General features: G+C 30.3%; 1 protein-coding gene across 3 annotated transcripts in view; it reads left to right on the forward strand.

The window, feature by feature from the left end:
* Vps13 (vacuolar protein sorting 13C) overlaps window positions 1–13422 on the forward strand; it is a 273667-nt gene that overhangs the window by 145716 nt on the left and 114529 nt on the right. For all 3 annotated transcript variants that reach the window (XM_067287043.1, XM_067287044.1, XM_067287045.1), the window contains exons 44-46: window positions 3471–3590; window positions 6348–6506; window positions 6843–7010. In XM_067287043.1, coding sequence (XP_067143144.1) covers window positions 3471–3590; window positions 6348–6506; window positions 6843–7010 — 447 coding nt within the window. The remainder of the gene's footprint in view (window positions 1–3470; window positions 3591–6347; window positions 6507–6842; window positions 7011–13422) is intronic.

Genomic DNA, 13422 nt, shown 5'->3' on the forward strand with positions numbered 1-13422 from the left:
TATACTGAATTTATGAACATAAAAAGGTTACAAATAGTAAGGAATTTTTTATAAAGAGAATTTCTTTAGAATTTCTGAAAAAAAATAATTATGTACACCAGATTATTACTAGATGTGTGTTTTAAAAATTGTGTAGGTGTTACTAGCTTTTTCACCAAGAAAATAACAGACACTTTTTAAAACAATTCATATATATTTCACACACACTTCTGATGATAATACAGTTATTATTTTCAGTTGTGTTATATTCAAATAGAAGAATAAGAACATTTAATTTAACTGCAAAATAAAACTTAATTTAAAAAAAAAAATTGTGTTAATTATATAAGAAAATGTACAATATTAAGATACATAACTCATCAGAGTAATATAATGCATGCAAGATGCACTACCAAATTCAATAGAAATAAGTTGTTATAAGTAAGGACTTTGTTTCAATATGGATAATGTGCAATTATTGCAAACTAGCCCAGATTCAAGGATTTTATTTATTTTGGAAACATTGCACATACTAATTGACAAGTCAAGTAATTAATTGATCTTGATCCTTCTGGACCAATGCACTTCACTTACTAGGAATGCAGATGAATCCTTTTAGGTTCATGCTGAATTATTCTTTTTAATTATACTCTAGTAAAACCTTAGTTTTGATATATTGTACAATCTATGTTCTATATTAACATTTTTGTTTTCTTATATAATTAGTACATATATATTTTTAAGGAGAAAATTGCATTTTTTCTTAATGTAATGTCCTTATTCTTCTGTTTGAATGTAAATGGCCTGAAGTTCATGATTGTCAGATTATGGAAAGTACTTGCAAAATATATATAAATTGTGTTAACACATTTGTGTTACTTTTCTGATGAAAAAGCTATTAACATCAAAAGATAGTTTTTTTAAAAAATACAGTGGTGCCTCATATAACTTACTTAATCCATTCCAGGTGCACGTCCGTTAAGTGAAACGTCCGTTATACGAAACACATTTTCCCATAGAAATACATGTTAAAACATCTAATTCGTTCTGCAGCATAAAATAACCATACTGTATCATTAAAAAAATGAACATTGGTGCGTTCTTTTATTTCTCTGCGTAACTCTGCGCGAGCAACATCTGTTTAAAAATTCCTGCGGAACGCGTTCCTAAATTCCGGTGGGAGTGCGCACCATCGAACGGCAAAAACGGCTGCTTGTAGCAGTAGTTTATGGTGGAAAGCAACACGATGTCCTCCATGGTTCAGATAGTTTTGTTTCTGGGTCCATTATGTGGTTTTATGAATGAAAATTTAGAAATTGTGAAAGCGCAAGTTAGCGCATGCGGTGATGTAAGTGTGTCTTTACGAATTTTTTTTCGAATGGTAGCCGGCATTCTAATTTTTTTCAAGGCTATTTTGAATGCTTTTTCAACAAATAATCCATTTTGTGGTTAAATTTTACAATTGTGACCTTTCTTTTGCCTTTAAAAGCTCATATTTTAGAATTATAGATTCCTCTATCACTATACTATCAATAGTGCGAGTGCTGCCATCTTTCTTTCTTTCACCGTCGTTCCTAAATGCCTACAAACAACAGTGCACTGCCGTAGTAGCGGAGATGCAGAGCGACCGCTATTAAAGAACGCACCCATGGAGCAGTCACCAATTATTCCGGAAAATCTGTGCTCAAGTCACGTAATGGCCAAACAGAAAGTCCGTTGTTTGCAGCGTACGTTATACGAGGCACCACTGTATTTAACTTTTTAGAATTTTAACTTGATTTTTTAAAATCAAATATGTAAAAATAATAGTGTTTTTATAAATATTTAAAATATAATTGATTAAAAATTTTATAAATAATAACCATTTTATTAATTTAAACAATTATTAGAGATTCATTTGATAAACTGAATATAATATAAGGACATTGAAACCTTGGATCTTTATCTTCGTGTAAAACCATTTTAACACAATGACATTTTTGATAAATTTAAAATAGAATCCTGCAAGTTGCAATAAAATGACCAGTAATAATGTTGAACAAATTTATTTCCTCTTGTTGAGAGCAATAACAAAAAATACACTACTTAAAAGTACTCGGGCCCAATTTAAGTGGCTTCTTTAGTTGTAGTTTTAAAACAAGAACAGAATGTTCAAAGAACATAGTTTTTGAAATTTTTAATTTTCAAACTATCGTACTTGTACATGTTTTCATCAACAGAAATGGTAGGAAATGGCACAGTAGAGGAGCTATATATAAATATGTGGTGGTTTATGCACAACATCGTTTTTGATTATTACATCATCATATTAGCATCGTCAAAAAATTATTTGATTTTTTACTATAGAATGTGAAGATGACACTATAATTATTGGGTTGATGCAAAAGTTTGTAGAGTTTATAGACCTCTATAGAATATAAATGTCGTTTTCCAAGCTTTCTTGTGACCAAATTTGTATGTGTGCTTTATGATTGTCAATTTGGTATAAAAGCAGCCAAACGTTATTACCATATGGTGCAATCATTGGGCAAGAATGTTGTCTTAAAGTCTACAATCTATGATTGATTCAGTAAATTTAAAACTAGATAATATGAAGTTGAAGATCAGTTACACTCACAAAGACCTTTTGTGTTGTTGGATGACAAGCTGTAGCAGCTGGTGGAAGCTAACCCACATTTGACCACAAGAAATGATCAAGACAGTTTGTGGCCAGTCCATCGTAGTTCATCAGTTAACTGCCATTGCAAGGTCTGCAAGATCAGAAATGAACATCGTCTGCTTTTTTCATGACAATACAGGACCACACATATCAAGGGTGACCGTGCAGAAGCTGCTTGATCTTGGCTGAGAGGTTCTCTCTCATCCTCATATAGCTCAGACATTGCACCATCTAACTATCATGTCTTCTATTTTATGCAACACTTTTTGGATGAAGAGCAGTTTGCTGATAACGAGATGAAAATTTCAGTTGAAGAATTCTTTGAGTCAAAACAACCTGAGTTTTTATTTACCAGAAATCCTTGACATGCAAATTCAATGGAAGAAGGTGCTTGAATGTCATTGCAATTATTTTCATGAATAAACTATTATTATTTTCAAAATAAATGATTTACTTGAAAAATTTCTGGAATTTTCTAAAGTTTCAATCAACTCAACAGTTAAAAATATTAGCTTTATTAATACTTTTATTATAGAGAGATATATAACTGAATTGATCTCACAGATACACAGTTTTTGAATAGAAGCAGACTTCTTACAGAAGAACAAAATAGTACAGTTGAAATTATACATCAATTACATTACCAGGAAATTTGGAACTTCAAAAAATTTAAAATTTAGTTATGTTTTGCTATGAAGCATATAAAGCAAAGTTTAACTTTCAATATCTCAATAGATACTTAAAAAATAAATCTTTTAAAAAATTTTTTAATTTTTATAATTTATTTTATTTTTATATTTTTTAAAATACAAGTTAATGTTTATATTTACAGGCATTTACTGAAGCAGTTAAATCAACAACTGTTAGAGAAAGTATAGATACAGCACCTTATATAATAAAAAATGAATTGGGAATTCCATTGACAATAAATTTATCCAATAATATTTTTCAGGTAATATTTATATATATATGTTACAGTAAAAATTCGTTTTCAGTGAAAATGCGTTTTAACTAGTTGAAACTAGTTTTTACTGGATGTCATTGTTATAACCTGTTTTATCTAGTTAAAACTAGAATTTACTGCTGTACATGTTTTGATTTTAGATAAAACTAAAATCAAACATTAACTTTTTAACTTTTAACATTAGTTAAAACTAATTTTAGCTACATAAATATGTTTGGGGGAAATAAATAGTGATGATTGGGATTAAAACATTTGTATTATTTAATATGATATTTATTGAAAATATTGGTCACACATCTGTGTTATTAACATTAATTAACCCTTTGTCCCTGAAGGCACCGATCGATTGGTACCCTGGCTTTTTAAGCAAAACTTTGAGGGTACCGATTCATCGTTACTTTGGTAAATATCGATTTTTGTAAAATTTATTAACAACAGATATAATGTCGTTCGATATGAAGTGAATAAAGTATAATAATTCATTATATTAGTTGATAACAGTATAAAATTTTGATTTCAAACAAATGTTTGATATAATGTGCAATAATTTCACAACGAATAAACATACATGCATAAGTGTTATATCAAATTGTACAAAACAATATTCTACCTCTTTCTGGTTCAGTGCCAGCAAACAACTATGTAACTAGACAATGTTAATTTTCACAAAATGTTACAAATTATCAAGTTTATGTGTCAGTTCTGATATATATTATTTTTTTTCTTATAAATTTTTCTAATAAAATGCATTGAAAAATATCTTATTTAAAACTAAAGATATTAATAAATGTAAGTGATTTTTTTCATATAGATATAATGATAATTTGATTTTTGGTGAACTTTTAAAATAATATCGCCTGACTGACCTATATTGCCTTAGGAGGGATCGCAAAATAAACGTAAACAAGATGTCGGGGGGGGAAGGGTTAAAGCGATACGAAATTCATCATACACTATAGGAACGTGTTAGCTGAATGACCTTGGTTGAAACAATTTTTACTAAGCCATTTTGTTAAAACTCGTTTTGTCTAGTTAAAACTAGTTTTAACTCAAATTTATTTTTGACTAGCAGTAAATTCTAGTTTTAACAATGACATCCAGTAAAAACTAGTTTCAACTAGTTAAAAAGCGTTTTCACTAAAAACGGGTTTTTACTGTAACATATATAAATATGCATTTTCATTGTATTATCTATATTTTAATGTGTTTTATTAATAATTAAAACAAACACTTCTAAAATAATTATTGAAAGTTTATTTATTTATTTGTTAAAACATTTTTTGCATTACTTAGTGTCGTTAGAGATTATTAAACTACATACTAAATTTTAATTGTCATAATTATTTATTTCCTTGGTCTTCAAATATGTGAATTTAAATCAGTGATTCAAAATCGTAATTTTGAACCTTAAAGCAATAGATAAAGATAGAAAACTTTAATACCTATGTGTAGCTAAAAGGTTTCTGATGAAGTTAAGAAATGCTATAAACTTTTTTATAATACTTCTGAAATTATCTTTTTCAATTGCTATAAGTACAAATGTATATATTAACTTCATAAATTTATTTTAAGTTACAAGATTACCACAGATATATTCCATAATATCTTAATTTTGTCTTTAACATATTAGATATTACTATAAATAATAGAAAAGGTTGAAAGAAAATTTTTTATAATTAATGGAAATCACTAAAAATATTTAATACAATTAACTTATCAGCTATGTTTTATGTAAAAATAAAAGAATATTTACTATTTACATCAGTTTGAAGATTTGTTTTTATATTTATGAAATCATATTTTCTTAATTTTTTTTTATATTTAAAAGTCATTGTGACATTATAAATTAAGATATAATTTTAACAACTGAACAAAGAACAACTGAAGACTTATAATGTATAATAATTGAAAGTACTCTTTTACATAAATTTATATGCATTTCAATATATTTATTAAACAAAATTTCTTCATAAGAAAACAAAATAGTTTAATTTTAGAATATTAATTTCTAATACAAGATGGCAAATTAACTACAAGGTATTAAATGATTGCATAGTAACTACCTAGCTTTAGACTAAATTTGTTAGTTTAATCAGCATCATTAATAGTATTTTTAATCCAATTGATTAGGTATAAGGTTGATCATAAAATTTGGGCTTTGTTTTATTTATTTCAAGTTTAATATTTATATATAGTTTGTTTACATGTTAGTATTTTCATAAATTTTTATATCACAAATTAAAAAAATATTAGTATTTTCAAGGTATATAGTATCCCTTAATATTTGAAATACTATCACTTGTTACACAAAGTAAATCTGTAGATAATCTGCCATTTGTCTGTGTACTATTTACTTAATGCAAAACAATTTTAAATGCATTCTCACAATACTATACTTGATTACAGTACTTTAGACAAAAACAAATGATACATTTGTTTTTGTCTAATTCTACATTTTTTTCATAATTTTAACAAATTTTTATTTTTGCATCTATTTTGGGTTTAATTTCTGCTTTATTTCAAATAATGAAAAGTTTATATTAAAATATTAATAAATATAATTTATTAAATATTTCAATAGAATATTTAGCAGTTTTTGTTATTTTGAAGATCAATTATAATTGTTTAATGAATGTTTAGGTTTTTTTTTATATATTGCAAACTTTAAAATTTTTGTGTGGTTGTTATCATCATGATTATTATTATAATGATAAATATTTTAATTTTTTAATATATTAAATTTAGGTGATTAACAATGATAATGATCAAAAAGATGTTGACGCTGTTTTGCTTGAAACTGGGACAAAAGTTAACTTTACAAAAACATCTACTGGAAAACTTCAGTCTAATGTTTCAGCATTAAAGAAACATGATACTTATGAAGATCTATTTTTTACTGTTCAGGTAAAACATTGAGTATTTTAAATTTAATTGAGTAGAAAATATTAATTAATAAGTTGAATTGTTATAAAATTTGTTAAATAAAATTAAGTATAATATATTAGACAATTAATGCATTTTTGTGATTAAATGAAATCTAGATATAATGAGAATTAGTCTATTTTTAAGGAATAAAGTATTTTCCTATGAAATAATTCAATTTTTAAAATACATTTTATATGTGAGATATTTTTTATTATATATATATATATAATTAACTTAGTTTTAAAGAGTAATTATCATCATATCATCATTATAAAAGTAAATTAAGATTTAAAATATTTATTTTTTTTTACATAGTTTGAGATTGATGGTTCAACCTGTGTGAGGACAATATCTATTGCCAGAACAGAAAAACGCATCTTCCTTCTACCATGTAGAACATATCCAGGTGATCAGTGGGGTTTTGTGGTAGATATAAAATCTTGTTCAGGAAGCAAAATAATAACTTTTTATTCCACTGTTGAGGTAAGTAGAAAATGGAGATTTATTATATACATTAATGGTCATGGAAATTGCATCACTCTTTAAATCTTATAAAAATGATAGTTTAGTTTAAAAAGTAAACATATTTTACAGCAGACCTGTACAAAACCATAAAGTCTACATCATCCTTTACATCATAAGCATGCAAATGCTTTTCATTGGCTGACAATCTATTACAGCAATGTCTCTGATGATTGTATCATTCACTAGTATAAAAACCTGTGTGAAAATAGTGCATTTTTATAAGTAAAATAGTTTTTTGACAGTTAACACTGTAGAAAAGTTTTGAATTGTTACTTTGAATGCTGAAGTTTTATTTTCTTGTCGAATAATGCAGAATGCATTTTCATCAATTAACAATTGTGCATTTGTTGCAAAGGGAAGATGAAGATCACAATATTAAAGGAAAAGCTGCATCAGGAGGTAAATGTATGAGTACATTGAAGCATCTCAGTCTATGAGAACACACCATTAGTTATTCTAAACTGAAAAGAAAGTGGAAAGAAAAGACAGGCATCAAAATGAGTGCATGAACTGTTTGGCATTGCCTATGCAAAGTAAGTTTAAAAGCATACCATGTAAGAAATCATTACTGACAAGTGAAATGCTCATAAAGAGATTTATCTGAACTAAACAGCATGTGGGGGATTGATACAGGGGATTCTGGTATGTTTTCAGATGAATGCAAATTTAATCTGCACAGATCTAACAGAAAACGTTATGTTCGATGAAGAAAAGGCAAGATCTTTAACAAGGATTGCTTGATTTAGAGAGTAAAGTTTCTGATGAGTCAAATAGTATAGAGATTGTAGTTCTCAATGGTACAAGACAAAGGTGAAGGCGATTTAACTTGTACAGAAAACAAATAAAGTTACAATATTTGGTGCATGTAGCCAAATTACAATATTTTCCCATTTAACCAATTTTACGTTAATAATAATCAACACACACAGTACTAAACAAATATCTGATGTTGTGAAAGTCCACAATTTTTACATTGGCCTCTAATACCAAATTAACTGATTCATCTTGTCGAATCTCATCAATAACAAAGTTTAGAGATAATTATTTCAGAAGTCTTTTCCAAATCTTTGATGGGAATGGATTAAAAAAAATTCTTTTTCCCCCCCCACACTTTTTTTTTTACTTACTTGGTTCTTGCTCCTTCGTAGCCTTCATCATCTCATGATGGGAATCACAGAAAGAATGGTAAGGAACAATAGGCAACTCCTTAACTATCTCTCAACCAAAGGACACGGTTGCCCCCCTACCATGGACAATCAATCACAAGACAATAACAAAAAAACATATACATATAGGTAAAAAAAAAAAGAAATCTAAATGGTGTTGTAACACCATTGTAACACCTTCACTGAATATGCATTTTGTACATATTCAGTGAAAGTGTAGAAAAAACTTGTAGAAAATCTGGAAACAAATATACCTATCACATTACATCTTACACACTTTTCAACACTAGTTCAATCATAAACAAATGTTTGTTTTGATTAAAATAGTGCTAGAAAAGGGTGTAAAGTGTACTGGTAATAGTGAAGGTGTAGTAGAGTGCACTTTATATCAATAAATGGATCTGTGAATGCAGAATGCTATCTACCAAATTAATTTCAGTATCTAGAAATAGTTTTGTGACACACAATCCTGCATTTTCCAGGACAACTCTGCACTATGCCACCATGCCAAGATGATGAATAAAATATAATGTTTTTTTTTCACTACAGTCTGTTAGTGTTGTTACTTAAACTAACACACAAGTTGTTGTTTTTAGGTAAAAAAAAACTTTGATAAGAAGACTGGATCAGATGCCTAAGCTGACCAAGTAACAGTTTTGATTGTAACACTATTGAAAATTGCTAGCGTATTATGAGCATAAAAATTACAAATAGAATGAAATTAAACAGAAAGTGTAGGAGTATTAGAAAAGTTTGGTATCCAGAGCTTGGTACAGAATGCTTTTTTTGAGAGGGCGTCATGTCGCGAAGCGGATCGGTCATGCAAAAGTTGGCTCCTGTTCACGCGAAGTTTTTTCCATGGATTTAACTGTTTTAGTGTAGTGCATTACATCGATGGATCCGTGAAAGTGAGAGGAGTAAGGTGGTGTGAGAATTTTGGAGATAGACCCAAAAATTTTTGGAGATACGAGTGCTTGAAGTTCAGTGTTTTTCGGATCGATTTTCCGGAGTACCGACGCCGCTGGATCGGAAACATCGACAGAACTATTTTGAGAAAGTGTCTGTGAGCATTGTTCTGAATTTTGGGGCAAATTGGCCCATCCGTTAGTTAGTTACAACTTAGTTTTGGTTTCGTTTCGGCGGGATTCGGTGGGCCGCGTCGGGCCTCCGGTTTGTCATCCATAGGATTTGTTTATTTTCTCTCACCCGCCTTGCCTTCACTAATTTTCTCTCAAAATTTGAGCAGATTATCTTTAGAATTTAGTGAATTACGGCAAGTTTGGTTTTTTCCACTTTTCATCACTTGACGGGGTCAGTGACCTTTTAACGGATTTTCTTAACGGCCGCTGCTTTAGCAACGACTATCGACGGAACTCCTGTTATATCAGCTGCGTCACTTTGCTGACCATCTGCTCGCGTTCTTACTGTTTAAGTGTTCGAGCTTGGGCCTTTTTCTGTATTGAAATAGGATGGCCATCAGCACACTTCAGGAATTTTTGGAGTTCTCGGAAAAAATCATCGAGGAATATAAGAAATACTCTCGCAATAATTCAAAAGGGAGATTAGGCACTGGAGAACACATTAGATTTATAGTAGAAAAATTTAAAATTTTGACTAAGAGCGCTGAAGAGGTCATTAAGAAAAACTCTATCTCTGGAGTATTGCTTGAGAAATTCGAATTGCTAGCAACTAAGGAGGAAGTTAAACTATTAATAGATGAACAGGGTAACAAAAATATAGATGCTATACAGGAAGTTAAACAGAATATTCTTAATCTGGAGAAGGCTTCCTCAGTTAGGATGGAAGGGACTACAGGGACCGCTCCTTCATATAGTCATATATTGCAAAGAGGAATTAAAAACACACAGCCAGAAAATAAACCCTTAACACCAACATATACTGTGCTCGTCTATAACGAAAAAGAGAATAGTACATCCGAAGAGACCAGAGCGCTGCTTACAAAACAATTTGACGTAAAGAAATGTCAGATGCCTATCAAACGGGTGAGAAAAATCAACAATGGTGGAATTGCCATTGATACTACTAATAGGGAGGATGCTGAATTTTTACAGGAGAAAGCAAACAAATTGGAGGGACTGACTGCGCGGAATGCGAGAAGGCGTTTACCGCTTATGAAAATAGCATCTGTCCCCAAGTCAATCAATAAAGAGGAATTGCTGGAGTATATTAAGGATCAGAATACATACTTTTTAACTAAGTTTACGATGGAGGAACTTCGAGAGAAAGTTGCCGTTCGGTTTTCAGTAAAACAGAGAGATAATGATTACTTATCATGGGTGATAGAGGTGGCACCAGAGATTAGAACTGAAATCAAAAAAGAGGGACTACTATATATACAGTGGAAGACATGTTATGTATATGACTTCATACCAGTTCGACAATGTTACAAATGTTTAAGCTTCGGACATCTGGCGATTAACTGTTCTGCAAAAAATAAAGTCTGTAGCCATTGTGGAGATAATCATTTATTTCAAGAATGCACTAAGAAAAGTGAAAAACCGAAATGTTCCAACTGTATAAGAGAAGGCTTTGTTGAGCACGAGCACAACACCCTGGACAAAGAGTGTCCTTTGTATTTAAAGGCCAAGGCATTGTATGTCAAAACCGCGGACTACTTGCCGTAGTGTTCCTTGTCCAGTTCAACTTTTCTTTTAAGTTCGCGCGTTAATGTTAGTCTCGTGAGTTCGTGATGATGTTACAATGGTATTAGTGCCGCTGGCACGGATTGGGTTTGTCGGTGCAACCTTGCTGCATCTTGTTTCGCCCTCTCGCGTTTGTTTGTATTGTCGCGTTCGCACTACAACAGGTAGTTTCTCTGTAGTGCTGCAGCAAGATGGCTGCATTACTTGTTTGTTTCCGTGTTTGTTTTTGTTGTTTTTTTTTGTTTCTCTCGATTCATTTGTGTTCTTTGTAACCCGGGATTTCTCTGTAATGGTTATGATCCTGTAGTGCTTAAGCTGAGCAGGACATTGTACTTAGTGTTATTGTACAATAAAGATAATGAATGAATATAGAATGCTTTAAGAAACTTATCCACTCTATGCCAGAGTTCTGCAAAGTTGTTATTAAGGCTAGAGGTGGCCATACATATTAATACAAAGTATTAGGATCTCATATGATGAGAATGTAAAGAGGTCCTCTCTGTGAACCTCTTTACTTTTCTGTCATAACTGTGAATAGTAAGTTCTTGAAACATTTCTCATTAACAGTATGGGTGAGGCTATGGTATGAAATCACACTTAAGTTCATTATCTATTACTAATATATAAAGTGAGAATGCTTGTTTGTTTCTTTGCTGGAGATAATCTCAGAATCTACTGAACCGATTTTTAAAATTCTTTCGCTATTGGAAAGCTTACTCCTTTCAGATTAACACAGGCTATATACTATTTTCATACTAAAAAAGAAAAATGCATGAGAATAGTGTTTTTACTATGGTATTTGTCTTATGATGATTTGTCAGCTACATTCAAGGTCAACCCCTTCACCTTTATTAAACTTATTATCTTATTTATTTAGTTTTGGTTTTGATTTGTACAGTTGAGGCAGTTGTGTATATGCTTTGTTTATATAGTCTTTGTTGTTTATTTCTTCTAATAATAATCTTACATTATAGGATACTTAAAACAATAAGAAGCAGATTTACTTCTCTTAGATGAAACTAAACTTTTGTACCACAGACCTATAGTATTTTTGTGTGTTCCTTGTTTTAGTATCAATCCTATAAGACTATTATTTAAAAATAAGAATGTCTTATGTTATGAGATATCTACGTACATAAATTGAGTTTTTTGATAACTTATTGGGTGTGTACATGTGCAGGTCAGCGTTATTGATGATAAAATGCCTAAGAGAAAGTCACAATTGTCAGGAAATACATCTACATTTGCATCCTGGTTTAGAGTAAATGTCACAAATGTCTCTAGTACCCTATGGGAAACATGACTACCATAAAACTCAGATCCTTCACTTTTTCTCTGATTTCATTACAGCTACTCTCTACAATCCTCTAAAAAATATACACTACCTTAAGCTTGGACCCTTACTCCTTCCCTGATTTCATACTCCACAAATTGCCTTTGACTGATTTGGACTAAATTTTGCATAGTTACTCTTTGCCATCCTGCAGGAAACATATGCTACCTTATAACAAGGACAACTCAACCCTTTCCCTCTCTCCCTGAGTTTCTGGGCAACACTGGACATTCTTTGTTAGTATATACAGTAGAGCATCGATTATCCGACCTCCGATAAACAATCACATCAGTTAACCGACTGCGTTCTAGTCAGCAAATTCAAATGTCTGCATATGATGAGGCGCTACAATATTTGGCTATGTCTTGGCTACTTTAACATTATTTTTGTTAAATTTTTGTGTATTTAAGCTGGCAACACTGGCTCCACCATGAAAGGGTCAAGCCAGTATTTAAACCAGGCTTAATTTTATTTAATGACGCTATCCAATTGCTGTTTTTAAAACGTGTGTGAGATTTAGCGGCAAAAAAACGAGTGTCAGCTGTGAAGCAAAAGAAAATTTTGGATTTCTTTTTCTAATGTATAGGCCTACTTTATGTAAAATATGTAACCCGAATATATATATATTTTTTGTTTTATATTTTTCAATATACAGTACAGTACTGTATTTATTTTGTGCAAAATAAAGAAATAATTTTTAACGATACAATAGCGATGATTATTATTTAAAAAAAAATTTTGTTAGGCTTAACATCGATGAAAATTCAAGGTGAAGTAGGTTAATAGCGATATACTAATTACATGGGATATACTAATAATGTATTTTTTCATACTTTTCGGTTATCCGTTTTTTCAGTTATCCAATCAACCCCAGTCCCCAATTGAGTCGGATAATCGATGCTCTACTGTAATAAATTTTATTTTTTGACTTATTCTTGATTTCTTCTCTGCACTACATATGTTATCATTATAAATTGCAGTCAACTTAAATACACTACTTAATATATCTGTTCAACACTTTTTGGTGTACATTATAGTTGATGCAATTTCCATGGTCACTACTGTTTGTGTGTGTTGTGTGAATAAAAGTTATGAACATTTTATCAATAAAATAAACTTTTAAATTATCATAAAAGGATGTCATTTCATAAGGATATTTCAATTGAGTCTTAGTAAATGATAAACACTTTGAGGTGCATATAGTACTA

Source organism: Centruroides vittatus, unplaced genomic scaffold (assembly GCF_030686945.1).
Source record: "Centruroides vittatus isolate TY-2023 unplaced genomic scaffold, ASM3068694v2 scaffold_435, whole genome shotgun sequence".
In the NCBI taxonomy this organism is placed as follows: domain Eukaryota; kingdom Metazoa; phylum Arthropoda; class Arachnida; order Scorpiones; family Buthidae; genus Centruroides; species Centruroides vittatus.